This window comes from Saccopteryx leptura, chromosome 1, assembly GCF_036850995.1.
Source record: "Saccopteryx leptura isolate mSacLep1 chromosome 1, mSacLep1_pri_phased_curated, whole genome shotgun sequence".
Classification (NCBI taxonomy): domain Eukaryota; kingdom Metazoa; phylum Chordata; class Mammalia; order Chiroptera; family Emballonuridae; genus Saccopteryx; species Saccopteryx leptura.
Window position 1 is genome coordinate 47,110,834 of NC_089503.1, and position 24,327 is coordinate 47,135,160.

At 44.1% G+C, this 24,327-nt stretch overlaps 1 protein-coding gene across 8 annotated transcripts in view; it reads right to left on the bottom strand.

The window, feature by feature from the left end:
- The window catches only part of TEAD1 (TEA domain transcription factor 1), a 279,132-nt gene that overhangs the window by 37,184 nt on the left and 217,621 nt on the right, over window positions 1-24,327 (bottom strand). For all 8 annotated transcript variants that reach the window (XM_066365705.1, XM_066365711.1, XM_066365732.1 and 5 more), the window contains one exon: window positions 6,293-6,466. In XM_066365705.1, the coding sequence (XP_066221802.1) occupies window positions 6,293-6,466 (174 nt within the window). The remainder of the gene's footprint in view (window positions 1-6,292; window positions 6,467-24,327) is intronic.

Sequence of the window (24,327 nt, forward strand, 5' to 3'; positions counted from 1 at the left end):
GTTAAATTATGATACACCTAGGAAATAAGATAACACACAGTCATTTAAATGGTAACTAGGGATATAATGACCTGTGGCTACATGGAAGGGTGTTTAATAAAGGAAAAAAGCAGGGTGCCAGATTTATGCATTCTTCAATTCAAACTACATAAACATGTTTATACACTAGGTTATATTTGTGGTGTATTTAGGAACATATTAAAAATTATGCAACCCCAAGGCTGTCTAGAATATTACAATGTTGCCTTTGTGATCACAATGTAAAAATCATGCTGTCCACCCCCCCACCCCCAAAGACAGCTAATAGGGTGGTACTGATCTTTAGAAAAGACTTAGGCTACAACCTGAACTTCCTGGTAATAGATCCCATGCAAAGAACACCAGAACTTCCCATAATGACAGGACTTCACAAAGAAGCTGTGCTGCTTCACTTGTCATCATTGGCTGCCGTGTAAGTGAAATCAGATCAGCAGAGCTTCCAGTAACAGAGCTGTGTTCCCTGATGAGACCAGACAGATCTTACGGAAAGAGCAGGGATCCGGAGTCCAGCAGATCAGGCATTTTTTTAGCTGTGTGACTAGAGAAGTCACTGTGCCTTTCCACTACTCAATTTCTCTGTGTGTAAAATGGTAATAATCACATGTACCTCACAGGGATTAATTAAATACTTGATATATGCTTAAACCTGGCACCAGTGCATGGCCCAAAGAAGGAACTTAACAATGGTCATGTTCACACATTGCTGGAAAGAAAAGAGGGGCCCCTTTCCTCCTATTCCTGCAAACCACTCTTCCTCTCTTTGTAATTAAATATTGCATAGAATTTAAATGCACAGGAATGAAGAATAAGTAGGCAAGAAGGAAGAGAAGGGAAATAAATAGGAAGCTTTCATGAGAAGGGAAAGTTAATAAAAATAGAAAAGGTAAAATACAGAGAATGTCACTGTAACACTTACTAAAGACAATCCTATTCCTCTCTAGGCTAAAAAATTGTACTGGCCGCTCCTTCCAATGACACAACTGAATCCCAATGCTGTCTTCCCTAATTTTTCTATGCTCCCATGTTGACCACATCAGTGAAGACCCACCTGCAACGCACCTCAATGCACATGAACTCACTTGGATGTACCCTCCTATTCCTTGTCTTGGTGCTTTCACTCACTAGCTCCCTCACCTACATTGTTCGCTGTCATCTCTCTCTACCCTAATTACTTGCAGACATCATGGCAAGAGGAAGAGGTGACCCGTAACATCTCACCAATGGGAATGTAAACTGGTCCGATCACCTTAGAAAACAGACTGGCAATTTCTTTAAAAGTTCTGCATATGCCCCAGCAATTCTACTCCTAAGTAGCTACCCATGAAAAATAAAAACATATGCCCAGACTTCACAGAAACATTATTCATAAAAACCTAGATTTGAAACAATCCACAAGTCTCTCAACTAGTGAACAGAAAAGCAAAATGTGGTATATCCATTCAATGGGATAGTATTCAGCAACAGAAATGACCTAACCACTCATTCATGCTACAACACAGATGTACCTCAAAAACATATGGAAAGAAACCAAGTGAAAACAGCCACACACTGAGTAATTCCATTTACGTAACATGTCCAAAAAGGCAAATCAGTGCAGGCAGAAAGTAGACTAGTAGATGCTGGGGCTGGAAGTTGGAACAGGGATTAACTGCAAATGGGCACAGATCTTTTTGGAAGGACAGAAATATTAAAAATCTGATTGTAGCGATAGGTACACAAGTCTGTAAATTTTTTTAAAAATCAGTGAATTCTATGGTGTGTAAATGTTATGGTATATAAATTATACCTCAATAGGCTCTTAAAAAAAAGATCTCGCCAGATTCATGGCCATTTGCATGGGCCCTCGGGTATCTCACACCATTCAGGCATGAGAGATTATAAGGCTCACAGGGAGGAGGGGCATCCATGATCTGCTATTCATTTATGTTTTGGGGCCTGAGTCCTGGGTGCTGAGTTCAGGGTCTTCCACGCTGAAATAAGTGGAGTGGAGTCACTTGCAGTCCAGTGCAATGTCTTATACGGGACTATCCCATTCACCTCGAACTGTCACAGGCACAGGGTGGAGGTGCCCACAGCATGGGGCTAAGTGAAGGTACTTCAGGTGTCACTCAGTATTCCTCCCACAGCAAACTCTCAACCTGGCCTTGCCCAGCTGAGCCCAGGTTAAACATGGCAGACATCCTGAAAAGAGAATTTCAGGAACAACTGCATGAACAAATTAACAGTCAGTCTGATTTTGACAATCTTGAAATCTTATGTACCTCAAGAGAGAGGAAAAGGAGAAAATAAAGGAAGAGACTGGGTAGAGGAGCTTGGTGGAAATTTACTGAATTCACCCCAAAATAAGGAAACCTGCTAAACAAGTTATTTCAACGATATTTCAAAGGCGTATTACAACTATAAAGAAACACCCACTGGAAACACCTACCGATATCCAAGAATAGACATTCTAAGTACTATATAATTCAATCTTAGTCATTAGAAGAAGCCAATGAGATTTCAAGTTGCAGCAAATGATAAAACTAATTCAAATAGCCTTTCCTCATTTCTTTTAACATAGTTATGACAGAATTTCTTTAATAAAGGCTAAGTACTGTTAATCATACTAAGAAGTGATGTCTTCTATCATATTCAAAGAAGTGCTCAATTTTAATTCTGCAAATCTTAATTCAATAAACTAGCATCTAATCTTGGAGTAATTATGTCTAAATTTGCACATCTCATATTAGCCAGCACACTCTAAACATATGCAATCTAGACCTCAATATTTGGGGAATCATGAATGACTGAGGGGCCCCAATCCTGAAAGCATTTATTAAAATCACCTCCTGAGTAAAACAGGTGAAATTTTGGAAGCAAAAACAAGAACTTTCTAAGCACTTTACATTCCACTTTATATTCAAATAACATGCTAATTATCAAAAAAGCTATCATTAAAAACCAATACTGACCTTGGCTGGTTGACTCAGCAATAGAGCATCAGCCTGGCGTGTGAAAGTCCTGGGTTCAGTTCCCAGTCTGGGCACAGAGAAGTGATCATCTGCTTCTGCATCCCTTCCCCTCTCCTTTCTCTCTCTCTCTTTCTCCCCCCCCCTCTCTGAATCTCTCCTCCCTTCCTGCAGCCATGGCTCAAATGGTTCGAGCAATTTGGCCCTGGGCACTGAGGATGGCTCCATGGGTTCACCTCAGGCACTGAAATAGCTTGGTTGCTGAGCAATGGAGCAGCAGCCCCAGATGGGCAGAGCATGGCCCTATAGGGGGCTTGTCAGGTGGATCCTGGTCGGGTCCATGTGGGAGTGTGTCTCTGGCTCCTTGCTTCTCACTCAATAAAAAACAAACAACAAAAAAAAACAACAAAAAACCCCCCGCACAATACTGTTTAATTTGAAAGTACTGAAAACGGTTTCTTTTCTTCATCATATCTTATAATTTCTGACTTTTGATTCTCTTGGGTAGAACAACTTCCTTTTATATCCTTCACAACAGTGACTCTAAATCTTTTTGATCTCACAACAGCTTTCTGCTCTTAAAATTTACTGAGGACAAGAACTTTTGTTTCCATAGGTTTTATCTATCTATAGTTTCTGTATTGGAAATTTTAACTTAAAAATTTTTAAATACTTTTTTACCTAATTAAAAATGATAATAAGGTCATTACTTGCTATACATTTTTAAAAAATTAGACATAACTATATTTTAAAAAAATATTAGTGAAACAGTAGTGTTGTTTACATTTTGCTGATGTATTTAATGTGTGAATTAATAGAAAATACCTAGATTCTCATACTTGCTTCTACATGTAATTGTTACCACTGCTGTGGTAATTAGTACATGCTTCTGTGGTTGAAGTACATGAAGAAAATGCGCCTCACACAGACATGAAACTGGAGAAGGGAAGAATATTTCACTAGGTTCGTCAGATAATTGTGGTCATTTTTCTTACATGACAAGTAATAGTTTCTTAAAAGCTAGCTGCAGTGTAGAATCTGAAACTGTATCAATAAACTTACATACTCTGTTATGTCAAAATCTACTGGTTTATCCTGCACAATATCAAAATAATCATTTATTAATATGACTGTAGATATCATCAAAAACCTTTTTTAAGTATTGGGAAGCTGTCAGGTTCACCAAGACTGATACAAGTTTTCCAAAATTCTTTTTACTTGAAAGCTCAAATTTCATTTTTGGTAATGAACACTGCCAGTTGTTCTCCTTGACGTGGTGGACAGGCTCATGGCATTCGTTTCCAATGAGGACTCTGAGTTCAAGATGCAGTAAAAGTCATAAAGAACATTCCTGGTGTGACTGGCTCTTTCTTTTTTTTTTTTACTGTGTGCGCACAGCACCCTGACTGAGCCAAGGCTTCAGCAGTTTGACCCTATTGCTTCTGAACCACCGGAGTGTGCAAAAGGCATGTCATAATGAAAACAGTTTTGGCCTTATCGATCCACTGAAAGGATCAACTAAGAAATCCCCTTGGGGTTCACAGGCCACGCTTTGAAAACCGCCGTTATCATATAACTGACCCCCCAACACCATTCAAATCACTAAGTGTCAGTCACAAATTTAGAAAGGGGGAATGACCATTACTGCTTGTTCACAGTGTCCCAAGAACATTAATATAAGTAGAAGGCTATTTCTACAATTCAAACTCAGTATGAGAGCATGAAAGATGAAAGCTAGTTAAAATGCAGGGATAATAGAAACTAAACAAACTGCATGTAAATATGTAAACTTCCCTCCCAGGAATTCAAAACATAAATTTTTCCTTGATCCATCTACTTGTTTCCCCATTTGCTGGGCCTTTTTGTGGAAGGCACCTGCTTAGTAGTGGAGCTAGGGCAAGTCCCCATGGACAGACTTCATGGCCAGGGTTCACAGGGCGCGAAGCATCCAGTTTTCAAAGCGTGGCCTGTGAACCCCAAGGGGATTCCTTAGTTGATCCTTTCAGTGGATCGATAAGGCCAAAACTGTTTTCATTATGACATGCCTTTTGCACACTCCGGTGGTTCAGAAGCACAGCAGAGGCACTGAAGTCAAACTGAAGTCAAACTTATTCAGTTTTAAGACCCAAGTCCCCCACCTGACAAGTAGCCTGTCCTTTGTCATTTCTGAGTCTTTGTTTTCTTTGCTGAATATGAGGCAGATTCCACCTAACACTGTGAAGACAGGAGGAGCTGCATCTAAAGCATTAGCGCAGTGCCCAGCCCACAGCAGGTATTTAATAAATGGTAGCACTATTATGAATAAAGGACCTAGAGGCAGCTGGGAGTCCAAAGAGGAGTGGGACACACATCCAAATTATTATGACACAGCATGGGGACTGATTAACGATAAAATGTGATGGGAGTAAAAGGAAAATCAATGGTCTGGGGGAAGGTGCTAAAACCAATGAGCCACTGTCTCAAAGGACAAAAGAGCTAGCCCAGTGGAGGAGAAGGAGAAGGGAAAGGGTACATTAAGATACACACAAAGGCGGAGCCTCGGACAGATGGCAAGGAAACACTCTGGACCCAGCTCACTTAGGGCCTTTAATGTCATGCTAAGGAGTGCAAGCATTTGAGACTATTTTCTTTTCATTCTTCTAATGACTGAGGAATTATAAACACTTGGTGCTAGCAGGTCTCCTGTTTCTCCCTTGGCCCCCAATACACACATTATACTGATGGCTGCTCTAACGTCTCTGACCCATCAGCAGTTCCCGGCTCCAGCTTGACTAGAAGAAAGAGCAGAGCTCCCCTCAGAGGCTGTGGGACAGGAGCAAGCCCCAGCACCCGGTGGAATGGCACACACTGGGCAAAGCCATTTTGTAGTCTGTCAGACACTTATACAACTTTGAAGCAAGTAACTCTATCTTCATCCTGGCCCCATCTCTGCCTCAGGTCCTGTGCTCCAGAGGAATGTATAAGCTGCTTTGCTTAATGGAGTGAGAAGAAAGAAAGAGAGGGTCTAGTGCCCCACGTTTCCCATCACTATTCCACCCATCTGTGCAGCCTCTTGTCACTGCATGAGTGAGCGCTGACGCCCAAAGAGGCCGTCCGTCTCTTGCTCTGTGGCAGGGGCCGCAGGGCAGCACAGACCAGCATGAGGACAGCTCATAGATGCAAGTCTCTGTCCCACGGCGATTCTCCAGGTGCACCTGCGTGCGCAGTCAGCGTGAGTCCATAACCAGCTATGCTGCTCCATGCTCACGTACAGGACTTGACCATTCAGACAAAAACCACAGAAATCACAGCAATGTCTTACTCACCCAGAATTTTACGAGGAAGAAGGCATTTTGAGGGCCCTTTCCGAACAGTTCCTTTAAGCCACCTTTCTTTTCAGGAAATTTGTCATAAATCTGACGAATGTCCACTGATTCAAGCAATGGGTCACTGTAAGAATGGTTGGCATGCCCAATGTGCACGAAGAGGTGTTTGTTGTACTGTAAGAAACCAACAGAAACATTCCCATTACAAACTTTGATCAACCTGGTGCACATCCACCATGAACTGAAAAAAAGAGCAAGCAGTTCTTAACACATTGTTGACTGCTCACGAGTTAACTTGTGTTTGCACTTGCATTAGCTATTTCAATATCTGAAACTCAGGGTAATCTAGGATTATTGTATTTGTGACTCTTCGTGCTGAGGGTTGAAGTTTGAAAAACAGCACACTGTTCTATATTCTCATGCGGATTCCTTTTCTTCCCACTCCTCCAGGCGTGAGAACGCAAAATTGAAGGTACAGTAAACAAAAACAATCACAGTGTCCAGCCGTCTAAACTTGGACTATCTTCTAACCGCTCGCAGTTTGAACATACATATCAGGGATATTGTAAAATCTTTCTTCGTCGTGTTCAATCGTGTTCAGTTTATTATAAAAAATCTACTTGTCTTGATATTTAGGTTTTTATCGCAATTATAGTATTACAAAAGTTTCAACCATGACAGGTCATTAAGGTGAAAACTTTTAAATGAATTATATGCAGACACTTTATCTGATTGTCCGAGTGATTTTGAAATATATTGTAGTGATATAAAAATTAATAGTTCATTGGAAGACAGTAATGAGTTGGATATTAGACCACCAAAACGACAAAAAAGAAATGTAATAAGATCTGATAGTGAAAGTGATTTTGATTCACCTTTTAGGCTTTCAGGGCAACTAAAGACCACATTTTAGAAAAAATAGTTACTGGTTTAAAAAAAAAATCCAACTAGAACGTGTAGAGTGTGTGTTTCAAAAGAAAAGCGCAGTGAAACCAGATATATCTGCAAAACATGTTGCATACCATTACACGTAGGTGACTGCTATACAGTATACCACACCAAAAAATTACTAAAATATATAATATGTATAAAACATAATATGTAGCAGATATGTACAAAGTTTCATTTAAACTCATTATGTATAAATAAAGTATACTGAAGTCTATTTAGATTGTTTCACTTTAATACTCAATTATGAAAAAATAGCCAGTGACATAACTTTTGCATAAAATTGCTGGTCAACAATGTGTTAAAATCCCGGAAGTAAGCCTTGAGAGCTGAAGGTCTGTGCCTTTGAAAAGATGACAATGTTAAGGAAAGTCATTCTAGATATTCTAGTTTAGGGTAAAAACAGTCACTGTTCTTTTTTTAAAAAGAAATTAAAGTCGATATATAATAATATATTAGTTTCAGGTTTACAACATAGTGAAATAGTCATTGTCTTTTATTGACAAGGGTATATATTTTTCCAAATGCCTAAAAACGGGTTTTTGCAGACAAAGTAGTAAACAACAGCTTAAGTTAACCAACTACCAAACCAAAGAACAATTCTATTACCCAGTTTCACAGGACTCAACTGAAAATGACAGCAACACCCTTTGGAACCCATAATTTACACTATAAGTCCAATAAAAAGAATGTGTGTAGCTAACGTCATCACCCAGAATGCACTTCTCACTCCAGTTCTCGTAGCAACAGCAGGGATGCAGCTCTCTGAGCAATAGTACCTACCTACTTCTTCTAGCAGGAATAAGAGTACTGAGCCTCTTTCTCACTAGTCCCCTTAGTAAACAACCTAAAGCTTCTGAATAAGGACCAGTAAATACGTGGCTGTCAGTGCAAAGGACGGGGCAGGGAGAGGATTCATGAAATAAGGCTATAAGAGGCTGGTAAAGAAGGAATACCAGTCACTCATTCATGAAGAAAACAAAAACACCAAAACCGCACTAAGACATTTAACTTATAAAGGAAACCCTTTCTTTTTGCTTTGGTATAAGACACGGTACCTGGACCACAAAGGAAAATATCCAAACCAATGGTTCTCACCCAGGTTGCAGCAGAATTACCAAGGAGCATTTAAAAACCTCCAATGCCTGGGCTTCACCCAGACTACACTGGAATCCCTGAGCATGAAGCCGGACAGCAGTAATTTTTACTGTGCCTTAGGTGAATTCTAATATGCACCTGAGTTTGAGAACTACTGGCCGAGACTTTCCACTCTAGACCCTCTCTGCCCGCTCTTCCTGCTGTATAGGCCATTAACACCAACCTACTGTGACACAGACAAAGACATCTAGGGGCGCAGGGGTTCAGGAAGCTGAGAACTCAACAGCGGTCTTGAGGGAACTCCCACGTTCCTACTTGCCTCGCAGTCCCTCTTCACTTTGAGTTTAAATTGACATTTCTCCAACTAGAGTCCTTCCAGGTACTACTAATCCCATAGGAAATGAGAAACCCCAAATAAAAGGATTGGTCACAGCTGCCTACCAAGAGTACTGCAAGTTGGCCATGACACTGGGCAAGTGCTTCCCTAGTCTCTACAATGGGGACAGTGATGGTTGTTACTTCATAGGGCTGCTGTAGGATTTAAAGGAGACACTGCCTATCAAGAGTGTACTAGGATTCCTAGATCCAACAGAGAGTAAACATTCAATAAATGATAGCTATTATGATTTTTTATAAAACTTCCTTTTTTGAGATTCACAGTGAATGTTAGCATGTTAAAGGCACTGCAGTAAAGAAACATTTTGAAACCTTGTATAACTCAAAGTTTCCCAAACTCACTTGATCACAAAAACCTGTAAAAATATCCCAAGAAAGTGCTGATTCAAGTCTGTGACCTGCTACCCACACTGTGGATCTCTGGCCACAATGCCAAAGGGCAAGAGGCCCAACCCCCTCCCCGATGCTAGTTGTCCACAGTGTTGCACATATGGGGAATGTGGCCAGGCCTGGCATCTCCTGGCAGAAGGCTAAGCCCTTCTCCTGTTTAACATCAGAGAGATATCTTAACCAGGGCTTCAAAATCCCTCAAACGTATCAGATGAAATGTTAAAAAAAAAAAAGAAAAAAAAAAGGAAACTAGCTCTGACGTGGTCCCGTGCTCTGCCCCTTTCAGCTACTTGGGAACTTCCAGGCAGGACTGAGACCTGGAAATTACTATGAAAAGGACACAGCATGCCTGATTGGAAGAGAAATGAAAGACTTTTAAATAAAGTAAAAGCCACTGCTGTGTTAGGGAGAGGAGGCTATGGGGTCAGGGCGGAGTGCCTTTTTGTACATTTTCTCCAATGCCGCCCCATCCTCTTCTCAATGATGAGCAAACGAAGGCCCACGGAAATGTATGAAGCACTATTGCTAAGGAGCTCATCTGTGGTCATAGGAGAAAAATAACACAGGCAAACTTGTGGGCACAGGCTCTGGCGTAAATGCAAGGAGAGATGAATGAAGGTGTGCACCTTAGATCGGGCTGCTCTGTTTAGTCTCTGGTTACCCACCTCTACAGGAGCTGAGGCCATCTGTATGCCCACCCACGTGACCCTTGTAACATCTGCTTACAGCAAGCCCCAGCCCTACCCAGCTCTGGGAAGCCCCATTTCTGTCATGACCTGTGCTGCCTGTGGGCAGTGAGTTTATGGGAAAGAATAAAATACAAACAGAGCCTCAAGGACACCTGTGAAAGAGGACCTGAGTCTTTTATTTGAGTGGTACACCGTCAGCTCTTCTGCCTGGCCAGTCCCCACAGGCCAGGGCAGAGCTGGCGTGAAGTTAAGAAGCTGTGAGACTTAGCTTTTTTTTTGCTCTTGACATCGACAGCCCTAGCTCCATACTCCGGGATGACAGTCCTGACTGCTAGACGTCAAGAGGTAAGGAAGGTGGATGAGGGTAAAAGGCAGAGGGTGCCCTGAAGATAGAGTAGAAAAGCAAGGTGTTGAGGGTGAAGCAGGAAAACGCTCGAGCCACACAAGACCTGGAAACCGCGGTGTTCTCATGGACAAGGCGCATACCGTACCTGTACAACAGAACAAGCCTGAGAATGAGAGGCAGTAACGTGCAGAAAGGGCTTGGCATAGGGCCCAGCACGTAAGAAGTATTCAATAGACCATAGCTTCTGTCTGAGGCTACTACTGTGTGGGTTTATTATTATGTGAAATTAACTAGATCCTGGAGAAGAAGCACACAAATGTTCTTACTTCAGCTGCCCCTCCTCCTAGCAAAGAAAAAATAAACCCCAGTCAGCCCAAGATGGGGGGCAGACTGAGAAACTGTGTGACTGTGTAGTGCCTGGGTTACGGCCTGCCCATCATAAGCTTCTTGGGTGTGGGCCTCTCACTTCTGCCTGAAGGAAGGAAAAGAAGTTGTGTTCGTCAGGGTTATGTGCAATGTGCTGTCTATATATGTGACCTAAGGTAATCCTGGCCTCACAGGGACACTGTAGGTGGATTTTATTAAAATCATTTTACAGATGAGGAAATAGAAGCTTAGAGATGGACGGACTTGCCTGAGGTCACACTTCCGGGAATAGTCCTGGAGTTAAGAATAAAACTTGGAACTGTCAATGCCCCCGCCCATGTATGTGCTGCAAATACCAACTGCACGGTCTCCCAGGAGAAAATCCCTAGGCCCTTCTAATTCAGATCTACTTTTTTTTGAAAGTTGATTTGAGAAAAAAAGAAGCTAAATAGTGTTTTCAAAATTCTAAGATGTTAAATTAGAATTCAGGAGAAACATAATGATTCACAGATGCATCAGATAGAGCCTTCAAAGGTTTCTATTTTGAGGAAATTACCTTTGTGCCCAAGTGGCTGAAATAAACTGAGAAGGGGCAGGCTGTCTTTGCCAAAGGAAACCGGGCACTGCCTCTCCAAGGCTGGTGACTTGAAAGCAACCCCTGACTGTTGGCATCTGAGTGGTTCTGTTCCTGCCAAAAGGTGACTTTGTTGCTAAGAATACAAAGGACTAGAGAAGGTGTCCTAGAGACCAGAGCAGTGTGACAAACAGCTCTCCCTCTCCCCTTAATTCAACCTGGGTAAGTCAGGAGTCCTTCTGCCCCCAAATCTAGAAGGCTGAAAAGAAAAAATCTATCGGATAGGTTTGGGTTCAAGTTTTAATGACATGAGAACTCTAAAAACAATTCGGTGGGGAGGCTCTCACTGCCAGCTCCTGCCAGTTCTTCTTAAAAGGGAAGAAGACTAGGCTAGATGGATACTTCCTTCCCATTCCCTTTCCCTCCCTCCCAAATGAATCCCATTCTATTCCCAGCAGTGGTGGTTCTACAACACTAAAGGTGGAACACAAAACCAAAAAAAGCATCATTCTATTCTGCAAGGCAGAAAACAAATATTTGAAAATACAAACAAACATAAAAAACAACAACAAACCAAACCTCCAAGTATTCAGGGTAATATATAAGCAAAAATGTTCTGTCAATGAGTCATATACACCAAAGCCTTAAGACTAAAATTCCTCAGTATCTAAAACAAAGATTAACATTGGCTTGTTCAATTAGAAAGCAGTCCTAGGCACTCCGTAGGTATTGTTGATTACCAACATAGCAAAGACAACAACAGAAAAGGTACACACTTGACATTTCTTTTATGGGTTTCAACAGAACACACCAACACACCTATTATCCATTATACACAAGACACAGGGAATCCATGAGCCAATAATACAAATTCCTTCTCTTCATAGACCCTACAAAGTGACTATACAGAGCTAGCTTACTGCCCCTCTAGTCAATCATATATTGCCCATGTGTTCTCAAAAATTCCTAGAGAAAACACTAGAGTTAAAGTCAGGCAACATTCCCATGCCTGCATATTACATGACTTACCTCGGCATTTACCTGCTTTTTTATACGGATGACTTTAATCTCCAGCAGTCAATATGCAGTGTTACTCACTGGCAAGCAGACATATATGGAGCTGTCTGAAAATGTGGGTTAAGTTTCACATCTCAAAGGCAAAACTATAATCAAAACCAAGCTATCTAGCACATGTGAAAGAATAGTACACTCTCAGATCTGTAAGGTTTCAGAAACTGCCTTATAACTATTCCCAGGTAGCCACAGAAAGATATGTTCCTATGAAATGGAGTGAATCAAAACAGAGGGAAATGGGGCCCTAACCCAGGACAGAGAGAGAGAAATGCGTTGGCCACTGACTCGGACAGTCCAGAGTATATGAGGGGCTGGAGAGATATCACCAAGGGGACAGTGGATATGAGGTGGTCCCTGACTTATGTGACCATCTGGAGAAGAGTTTGAGAATTCTGTTAGAAATTTTGAGAATGAATTTGTATAATGTAAACACTGAAAGAAAAAAATTTAAAAAAAAAAAGGCAATGACAAACCCTAGAAAAAACAAGTTTTACAATCAAGAAATGGTTCTAAATACGTCACATACTAACCACACCGTGTACAAAACTGACACAGGTTTGCAATATAAACACTGAATGTTAAGCCAAAACTTGTGATATAACCACACTAGAATGGTGAGCAGTAAAAAGGCGGGGGCGGGGTGGGGTCATGTGCTAAATTTAGAGAGCTAAGTCCTGATCTTCCATAGTAAAAACGTCAACAGAAAATATCTAAAATGCATGGGTTAAGATATATAAGTATGTTAATTAGAAATATGGAGACAATATATGAGGAAATAGCTAAAGGGCTGTAGTTGTCCCTGAGGACTAGGACGGGGAGGTGGGAAGGCTCAGACAAGGAGACTGCGGCCTCTCCTTCTAAAGGCTATGAATGAAGTTCAGTGTGGCTTATATATGAAGCATGTGCATTATATTAAATTAAATAAACAGCCAATGAAAAACTGCCTTGAAACAACCTGGGGTTTTTTGAGGAGGAGAAAGTACTATAAAGGGAAACAAAAATATTAAAAGTTGTGCTTCAGGATGCTATTCTAGCTGGCCACAAGTTCCCTGGACTTAAAAGGAACTTGGTCAGATCACAGAGCCTTCCTAAAGCTCAACTACTCAGGATGACCAGGCAGAAGACAAGGACCCAGGTCTGTCTGCAGGGTTCACCAAAAAGAACGATGTTGCACCAGCAAAAACCTACGTGGGATCAAAACATCCTGCAGCTCAGAAGCACCTGACACAATCTTAATATACAAATTTCTAGTCTGACTTGGGGAAATGCTTATTTTTCCTCTTTTTTGCTACAATCCCTCCAGTTCTTTTTCACAGCAGTTTCAAACAGCGATAAAAGTGAATATAATCCTCGAAACTCCACAAAGTTTTTTGCAAAGGGTTATGTAGCTACCCTGGGGGTTTTCCAAACGACCTTCTCCCCAAAGCTGTTCTGAGAGCTCATTCTCTCCTGGTTCCTGGCTCTTCTTTTCTCCCCTGCTGCTGCCGCTGAGGGAGACTGCACAGAAGGAGTCTCTGGAGTCAGACAGGGTCTGGTCTGAACCCTGGCTCTGGCACCACTGTCTAGCTGAGTCATCTGGGATGGCGAGTCCAGCATCCGTACATAATACAGGGATAATAAAAGCAACTGCCTCAAAGCAGAGTCACAAGAATTAAATGAGATACTGCATGAAAAATACATCATGTTGGGCCAAGCACATCACTACTTCTTCTTCTTATTATTATTATTATTGCTATTATTACTTCAGAATAGATCAGTTGGAATTCAGGCTGTCCTTCTGATAGCAACAAAAGGGAAAGACTAACGTTTAAATCGGAAATTAAGAGAGGAAAGTTTTAGATCCATTAGGGTGATTCCTATTTTTCTGACACTGCCATTAGCAATTTATTGTAATGCTGGGTGGCCGAGGGGAGGGCAATGCCATGTGGGGCCTGGAGTGCTCTGGGCCCTCGCGCTCCCTTGGGGTACATCAGAGCCCACTCTCTGAAGTGCACAAAATTGGTCCTCACAAGTGGGGCTGGAGCAGCCTTCGAGGGTGCCCATCACCACAGATGCAACAAACCAGAATACAAACTCAACTCCCACAGTGGCCACTGGGGTTTTTATTTTATTTTCTCTCTCTCTCTCTTTCTCTCTCTCTTTCTCTCTCTCTCTCTTTTAAAGGACTGCCAATTCATTTTACTCTAGAGACCTCTGATGAGGCAGCTCACTTTTTTGTGGAAAAGGGAGGAAAAGCCCTATGAATCTGCTGGTCTTTGGCATCCGAGCCGCTCCCTCAGGCATGCCTCAGCGCTGCAGTACAATGTCTGGCCTGAAGGTGGTGGTCTTTTCCCAAGCTTGTTCAAAAATTCCAAGTATTTGAAGAACGTAGTAAAACCTTGAAAAATGACTGCTGTCAAATAATACCGAGAGAAATTATAATCCACTTAGGAATTTAAAGAAACCAAGACAAATAACTCATGTCAAGGGATGATAATGTACAAGTTGGAACAGAACAAGGACAAATCACCTGCATTTGCTTCCTGTCACGCTCCTGCCAGGACTCTGTCCAGTTGCTACCACGGCTGGCCGCCTGGGCAACCTGTGATGACCCCAGGGAGTGGCTGTGGGGCCAAGCCAAGGAACGTGATCTGCATTTCCAGCCCCTGGGGGCACAGGAGAGGCTGGCTACCCTGGGCTCCTGCACCAGTGTGCTCCACTCTATCAGCAGCTGACTGCTCAGAGACACCAGCCCCTTCCCGGTGCTGTCCCATCCCTTCCCTGTGCTCCTCCCAGAAGGGAACACTGAAAACAACAAACTACCAGCAAGGAAGTCCTTCCTTCTTGTGTCTCACGCCAGGATGCACCAGCCTCTCCCCCACTTCCCACATCCACCACTGTCTCTCTAGGGGGGCTGCTGCTTTCTTAGAAAGAGGTGTGTCTTCCCTCAGCAGTGCAGCTGTAAGGGCCACTGGCTGCGTGCAGGGACAGCAACCAGGAAGGCCAGTGGGTGTGGTGCTAACCTGCCAAGAAAAGCAGATGGAGTCTGGCTGGGGCCTCTGCAAAATGTCTATAAAACCCAGATTTCCAGATGCTTTCAATTGCCTCATCCGCAATGGTAATGAGGAGAGAGGGTGAGTGCCCACAGCAGCTCAGACACGGAGAGTGAACCATCCACTGCTATTGTGATAGGTGCACGAATGAGCCCACAGGACAGCTCAGCAGTCGCACAGGATGGTGGGCACAGCACACCACACCCAGGAAGCCAGCACCTCAGTCATGGGAAGACTGTCTCCTGTGTCCTGGAAGACCATACTGGGTGCAATGTATGAGAGAAACCCGAGAGAAGCACAAACTTTGGGCACAGCCAACTGCCAGACCTGGAGGGCAAGTGTGCTTTCTGATCGTTTATTCTAAGCACGGGATGCAGACATGAACCACTCATGGGTAGAACCCAGGCTCTGCTGGTTTTGAGCTGTGTGACCTGAGGCAAGCTGCATAACCCTTCTGGGATGACACCTGTCTTGATCATCTCCAGGGGTCAATGTGAAGATCAAATGAAACAGTAAACATAACAGTTCTGTGTGAGCCTTAGGGAGCTGCCTATCAGGGGTCCCCAAACTTTTTACACAGAGGGCCAGTTCACTGTCCCTCAGACCGTTGGAAGGCCGCCACATACAGTGCTCCTCTCACTGACCACCAATGAAAGAGGTGCCCCTTCCGGAAGTGCGGCGGGGGGCCGGATAAATGGCCTCAGGGGGCCTCATGTGGCCCGCGGGCCGTAGTTTGGGGATGCCTGGTAGATGCTGGTTTGCAGGTTTACTATTAATGAGATTCACACACAAGCTATGAAGTGGGGTAGAGGAACCTCCTTCCTAAAGGACCAGAAACTAGATCTGCCAGAACAGCTGTTTCCCATCCATACAGAACCCCACTGTGAGGCGTACAATCAGCCTTAGCAGCCACTGCAGGACTCACAAGCTTCTTTAGAGAAACCCTGCCCTTCTCCACCCTGTCCAGAACATAGACAAGGACCCTCCTGGCAGTCTGGAACTAAAACATTGCTTCTGATCTTGTTTCCTTATTTCTCCAATCTAATCCCCATACAAACCACCAGCCCTTTTTTCTGCCACAGGTCTCATCAATGTTGGACTTCCTTAAAGCTGCACTGTCACACTTTCCAAAGCCGAGTCAGGATCTGTGGTCTAACAAAGGAATGTTAGCTGGTCTGTGACTTTAAGCCTTTGAAAGAAGCTGTGCATATGTGAAGATTAAGTCATGCTTGGGCCTACATCTGACCAACTGCCTTTATGGAAAAGAATAAGGTTATCTGCAGGATTTATTTGCAGAACTTCGATGCAGCCTCCCCTAAAGGGGAGAATGCGGGCTCACTCAGGCTGTGAAGACTGCTGACTTACTCCCTCACATCAGGAGGCTCCATGCTCTAGGCTGTTCCAGCCACTTGCAGATAAAGAGAAGAGGCCAGAACATTCCAGCAGCAAAGCCCCTAGCTTCCTGGCTGAGGAGTGCCCTCATGCAAGCCTGGAAACCCTTCAGGAACTCTCTCCTCCCGGGAAACCAAACCAAGTGTCCTTACTTTCCTCTTTCTCCAAACGTTCTGACCACCTTCCCCACCTGCCTGCCACCTGATCCCGAGTCTTGTCCTCTCCACTCCCCCAGGTGGTGCCTCATCATTCCCTGTGAGGTTAATATATGACAAGGACTTGGTACATGGTAAAATCTCCTTAAATGTGTGTTATTGCTGCTACCTTCCCCAAATTCCTCAAGCCATGGGCTCTGGATTAAGACAATGTTCAAATATCCAACGCTGCTATCTATGAGCTGGGTGTGGGGCTGAGTTACTTAAACTTGCTGAACCTCTCTGTTTCCAGTATCCATTTCAACAGGTTTCTTTTGAGGACAAAAAGAAATAGCATTATCACAAAGGCAATCTGCTTCCTTCTCTGTTCTGTGACTTTTCAAATTATACCACTATCCCCAGTCTCAAAAACTGTCATGTCCAGTACTCTCATTCCCCACAACTAATTAATCCCCCAGACCTTTTTTCTTCTTGTGTGTGTGAGAGACAGGAAGGTAAGAGAGAGTGAGAAGCATCAATTTATAGTTGCTTTCACTTTAGTTGTGCATTGACTGCTTCTCGTACGTGCCTTGATCAGGGATCGGACCTGGGGCTCACCTAGACAGCGACCCCTTGCTCAAACCAATGACCTTGGGCTTTTCCTCCCCAGTGACCTTTGGGATCAGGTCAATGATCCCTCAATCAAGCTGACGAGCCTTTGCTCTAGCAAATGACTTTGAGGTTTTGAACCTGCAACCTTAGCGTTCCAGGTCTAATGCTCTATATACTGCACCACCACTGGTCAGGTCCCTAAGACCTTTTAATGTTATGAACGCAATGCATATCCCTTCAGTTACTGCCCATGCTCTGATTTGGTCCCTGTCACCCATCTCCTAGCCCCAGCCCATTCTCTGACCTGCTGCAGTTGCCATCTTCCTGAAACACGTATCGGATCACATCTTCTCTGTAAAAATGGGGTGAAATAAAGGAATATATGTTCTTATTATGCTGTCTATGTATTAAAATCTCTGGGAAGACTCATAAGAAGCTAGCAACCTTGATTCTCTACTTGGGGTGAGATAGGAATGAAAAGGAAGCAGCGTCTCCCTCCATTCTTTTATGCTTATATATTTTTGATCACATGAATTTACTACTTACTCAAAATATAATAATTAAAAAAATATTCTGGTTCCCATCTGAGTTTCAATACAGTCCAAAACACCTGGTGAGCAGATCTCCCCAAGCCAGGTCCCTCTACCTGTCCGGCCCAATTTCCGCTACATTTCTACATGACATTCAGGTTCAGACAACATGTGTGGAGTGTTCACTAGGTCCAGAGATGTTAACTGTAACTGTCACAGCAATACGGCAAGAGTGGTCCTACTCTGCCACTGTACCAGCTGAGGTCAGGCTGAACTGTGAGGTCATTTGCCCCAAATCTCACACCGCCAGCAAGAATTCTGAAACCAGCTTTCTCATTTAACTAGAACCTGTGTGTTGTCACCAGAGCACAACAGGAGCGTGTCCTAAGGCCCAAGCGGGAACGTCCCCGGCTCCTCTCGTGTCCTGCCCCAAACCCTAAGAAGACTCAGAACCATAGGTTGGAAAAGAAGCTCAGAGAAAACCCAGCCCTACTCTCGCCCCAACACGAAGGGCCCTGCTCTGTGCAGCCTGTACCTGGGAAGCTCGTACTTTGGAAGGCAGCTGTTTTTCCACTTGAATAATTTTTGATTTCTCCAAAACTACAGTGAAGTAGTTAAGAATACAGAGTGGAGCCGAACTTTGGCACAGCCACTTCTTGGTAGTGGATCTTCAAAAAGCACCTTACAGTTTCTGAGCCTCCGTTCCTTCCCTGATGGACGGGAGGACCTCTGTCAAAGTGCCTGGCACACAGTGCTCATGCCCCAGCTCAGTGAGGGCTGGCGGCTGTCATCACTGCTGTAATGCACAGAGCTGTCGGTTATGAGCTGGATGTGCCTTCCCCATTCAGGTGTGCAACTGTACCACACTGTAAAAATTCTCTTCTTTTTTTGGCAAGACAGCACTTTTTTTTTTTTTTTGCATTTTTCTGAAGCTGGAAACAGGGAGAGACAGTCAGACAGACTCCCGCATGAGCCCGACCGGGACCCACCCGGCACGCCCACCAGGGGCGCTGCTCTGCCCACCAGGGGGCGATGCTCTGCCCATCCTGGGCGTCGCCATGTTGCGACCAGAGCCACTCTAGCGCCTGGGGCAGAGGCAAAGGAGCCATCCCCAGCACCCGGGCCATCTTTGCTCCAATGGAGCCTTGGCTGCGGGAGGGGAAGAGAGAGACAGAGAGGAAGGCGCGGCGGAGGGGTGGAGAAGCAAATGGGCGCTTCTCCTGTGTGCCCTGGCCGGGAATCGAACCCGGGTCCTCCGCACGCTAGGCCGACGCTCTACCGCTGAGCCAACCGGCCAGGGCAAGACAGCACTTTTTCAAAATCAAGAGAGACAATCTCCTTGTCCCTCCCTTTCCATCCCAGAGTTTTCCCTTTTCTGGCTGTGCAACTCCTACCTAACTCCACCCTCACACTCTCTTCCGGCACCAGTCCTGCTTACTCTGGCATCCAGACCATGACAGGCATTAAACATACCACCTTGGGCCTGGGCAGTCGGAGCCAGCAGGGGTCTGCCAGCTGTGGGGCAGGATGTGGCTGCGCTGTGGGGGAGCGGGAGGGGCCTGCCTGTCCCAAGGTAGGGGAGGAGGAGTTCCACTAGGCTTTATCAGGAAAGCCACTCTCCATGCACACACAGAACTCGGCCCTCAGCTCACCAAGATCGGGTTTTCATCACTCTCAATCAGCAGCTGCCTAACTCAGTCTCCAGGAATGGGGGTCCTGATTACAGGCGAGGCACTTTTAAATAGCCTACTATGGGTGGAGGATCTTATACTTAATATTTGAAGTCCTTTGATATGCAACACTGAAATCATGTAGAAAGTGTATTTTCAAGCACCACTAACCACTTCTAAAATAGTCTTAGTGTTTTAGATCTTTCTTTCTTCACCCTCTGCTGTTTTTCTCTTAGCTTCTAGTGGAGCCAAAGGTAACAGAGGGACTGACTTGCTGGTCCTCTACCAATATAAACAACCAACTTGGGGAAACACTGCCATCTGGTTTATACTTGACGCAGAGCCAGCAGGGGGCGCTCATCCTCCAGATTATTCTGCCTTGAGGTCCTTAGAGATTACAACCCATTCTACAGTGTGTCCCTAAAGTCATGGTGCACTTTTGACCGGTCACAGGAAAGCGACAAAAGACAACAGAAATGTGAAATCTGCACCAAATAAAAGGAAAACTCTCCCAGTTTCATACCTATTCAGTGCAGTTCAATGTGGGCTCACGCATTAGGGCTCCTTAGGTAGCTATCTCGTATAGCCTCTACAGACTCATCACTGACTGATGGCCTACCAGAACGGGGTTTCTCCACCAAACTGCCGGTTTCCTTCAACTGCTTATCCTACTGAGTAATGTTATTCCTATGTGGTGGCACTTCGTTATAAATGCGCCGATATTCATGTTGTACTTTGGTCATGGATTCGAATTTAGCGAGCCACAGAACACACTGAACTTTCTTCTGTACCGTCCACATCTCGACTGGCATGGCCGTGGGCTGCTCCGCTGTATACACGGTGTAACGTTATCATCTGTGCATGTGCACATGCTGCCACATCATCCTACAGAAACTGAGAGGGTTTTCCTTTTATTTGGTGCAGATTTCACATTTCTATCATCTTTTGTTGCTTTCCTGTGACCAGTCAAAAGTGCACCATGACTTTACAGACACACTGTATTACAACTCATTGGGTACAAATGGACTATATACTCTTTGGTTACAATCTCAGGATGTGGAATCAGCAGAGCTGGATCTGAATCCCACTTACAATGTCAGCTGGCTGCCTAACACAGGCCAGGCCACATCATATGATTAAATAAGATAATGCACAGTGTTGGCTGTCTCCATAGAGGGTACTACTACTGGTACTATGACTAGTGCTACCAATGCTAAGGGTGGCAGAGTCATGAAGAAGTCTTTAGTGGTGGCAATGATGACCTATGTGGTAAACTGAAGAGTGAATTTCCAGAACAGGGGTCAACAAAGGGAAGCCACCCTGGACTGAGGCAAACTAGGTTCTCCTCTTGGCTTTGTTTCCATGCTGGGAAAGAGTACATACACAAGGTTCAAACCTGGCCACAGCCACTGACTACCAGCAAGAAAGCAATCTCTTTAAGCCTCCTCTTCAGAATGGAATAAAATTACCTACCGCATCAGGCTGTGATGAGGACAGAAGAAATTACTAATGAAAATTAGTTAGCACTCTGCACCCAGCTCATTGATTTATTAACTAGCTTTTTACCAGTACTATCTAGAACCCCATGGTTCCAATGAGCCTATGCCATTACACAGAAGTAGGGAGAAATGTGTGTGCATGCCCATAGGTAGACAAAGATCTACAGACTCCAAACAGTTGAATTTGCTTAGGGACCTTTAATTATTTGTCACTTTGTTGGTTTCCTTATCAAATTAACATGCTTATTGTCTAATGTTAAATTTTAAGTATATATTTATAGTATAGCTATATTTGTTTAAATGTCCCAGATGAATTTATTTCAGGTGACTAACTTTTTCCCATAGTTGTAACAAAAATATAGTAAAATTAAATTCTGAGAAGCCACAAAAAGTCTGAGAGCCAAGGAAACCACCTGCTACAAGTTTTTCAGTGTGACCTTGGCCCTAAAGTGCCGTTACACATTCGCTGTAACAGCACCTTGTGTTTGCAAGATAAAGTGCATACTATATCATCTGAGAGGCTGGTGTTTGAGACAGCGTCAAAATGGTTTAAATAATTTTGTCAAATTTCTCCCATTTCAATTTGTCAATCACCTTTTTCCCCAGGGGTCCCCAGCTTCCTCTAACACAAGAACCCTTTTTCTGGACCCTCACATTTTCATTAAGTTCAAATAAATGTGCTATTCGCAACCTGCATGGTTCATTTGTATACACTGAACTCATTTGTGTATCACTGCAAAAATAAGGGTTCATAACACAGCAGTACTAGAAGCGACATTAACAATTGAGCCTGGTGTTACAACTTAGTAAAATAATTTCAGAATAGTGGCACAGTTTTGGATGGCATAACCTGATAGGCATAACTCAAAAGCATAGTACAACAAAATAGAAACATCAACATATATAAGACATTTTCTGAAATTATACTTTTTAATCTAAAGAGCAAGTAATTTTCAATTTTGAAGAAGGATCATTATACCACATAAGCACTTAACATCACCTTATATTCTGTGTGTGTGTGTGTGTGTGTGTGTGTGTGTGTACACGCACACGTATGTATGTACTTGTTTGGGTAGTTACTGTTTGTCTTCTCTACTAGGATAGTGGCTCCATGAGAATATGGACTTAGCTTCCCTTTGCTGTTGAATTCTTAACACCAAAAAAAGGTGCTGGTATGTGGTGTTGAAAAAGTATTTGTTGACTGAATTCAAATTTCTCTCAGTCTCCATCTTGTGTTCTAAAATATAAATATTTTCTTCAAGAGACCTAAGGGTGTTGACTCACTGCAGGCCTTCCATTTATTTCAGGACCGCTGAAGTCATATATTCAAGTCCAAGCTCTAGAGCCAAACCTTTAATTCATCAGGAAAAAAGCCAATCCAGTGGAACCATTCAGATTATTATGTGTAATCCTGAGTGTACATGAACCATTATCTCTCGACTCCATTCCAAGGACTTGGTGGGACCGGCCTTTAAAACTAGCCACCAACTTGCACTTAACTGCTTTCATACCTCACAGTCATCACCTCTGGAATGTTCTCCCTCATTCTTCCCCATTGCAGATCAATCCTCTGCCTCTCAGTAAGACGGTTACTCCTGCAGATAAGCCTGCATGTTCCTTGTTAATCACCCACAGATTTCAATACCCCTCCTTCCTACCAGTCACAACACTTCGCCACGACCTCTTGTGTGATTACTGCGTGCCTCCTCACTAGCCGTTACACTGCAAGAGGTGAGAGTGGCTGTGTGCAGTGCTGGGGCCCTACCCGGGAGGGCACTTTGCACAGGCAGGTGCTCATACACGATTATAGAATAGGCTGAAAGAATCTATCAGTGCTTTACAACGTGAAGCCCAACGAACACTAACTGCAAGAGAAAAGGGTCACCTGGGCCCTACAGGTCCATAGCTGAAGAGGACAGTCACGATGCGTGGCTGCCACAGGTCTTTAAAGTAATTTTTTTAATTGTGATAAAATATTCTATAATCTCTTTACCAGGAAAACAACTACCATCTTGGGACTTCGGCTTCCTCGTGTCTCCGAGTTTTATTTTTTTAGGGAAAAAGACAAGTCACAAAGAGAGAGATATGTTCACACAGTAGATATGCAGACTGAATACAATACACAATCCAGGAGATCTTCATAATTGGTGTTGGTTTACAATAGTGTCAAAGAGTATACTGAAACAGATTTTGGCTCCTGGTCCCTCTGTTTATTGGCTAAATATTTTCAGTAAGTCATTTACTCAGTTTCTTCACCTATAAAATGGGGAAACAGCAACTACCTCACGACACTATCAGGACAGAGTAAACCGATCAACGACAAAGTACTAGGCGGGCAAGGAGGTGTTATACAAACATGAATTATGAAAAGCAGAAGCATCACCTGGGCTGAAGCCAAGCCTTCGGCCAAAGAACCATCTACATACACTTCCCAGGAAGCAGCAGCAGCCTGGAAGCAGGAAGGTAATCTTGTCTCTTTCAATGCCCCAGATAGGGATTTTTTTTTTTATTTTTTTTTTTGTATTTTTCCGAAGCTGGAAACGGGGAGAGACAGTCAGACAGACTCCCGCATGCGCGCAACCGGGATCCACCCGGCACGCCCACCAGGGGCGAAGCTCTGCCCACCAGGGGGCGATGCTCTGCCCCTCCGGGGCGTCACTCTGTTGGGACCAGAGCCACTCTAGTGCCTGGGGCAGAGGCCGAGGAGCCATCCCCAGCACCCGGGCCATCTTTGCTCCAATGGAGCCTTAGCTGCAGGAGGGGAAGAGAGAGACAGAGAGGGAGAGGTGGAAAAGCAGATGGGCGCTTCTCCTGTGTGCCCTGGCCAAGAATCGAACCCAGGACCCCTTGCACGCCAGGCCGACACTCTACCACTGAGCCAACCGGCCAGGGCTCCAGATAGGGATTTAACCCATCACCTCCACCCTTCCTGTAACACCGCCCCGCGGCTTGAAAAGAGTGATCCAGGTGGCTTTCTCCTCTCTGTTTTCAATAACCTCATGTCTCCCTCCCTGCCTTGGTAGGCCCAATGACCTAGTTTCCATCCCCTTTTCTCCCCTCAATTTTGGAGCAGGCTCTGTTTTTCTACCAGCTCCCCAAGTTCACAAGCCATAGAGAGACATGTCAGTGGGCTGGCACTGGGTTCCCCGCCATCTCTGCTCTGGGGGTGGCTGGCGGAAGCCCCTCTGCCCACAGCGTCTCCCTCACCCCAGCATCAGAGGCTTCCCACCAAGCTCAAGGGCAAACACTCCCGGGAGAGGTCACCTGCACTTTTTCAGTATCTGA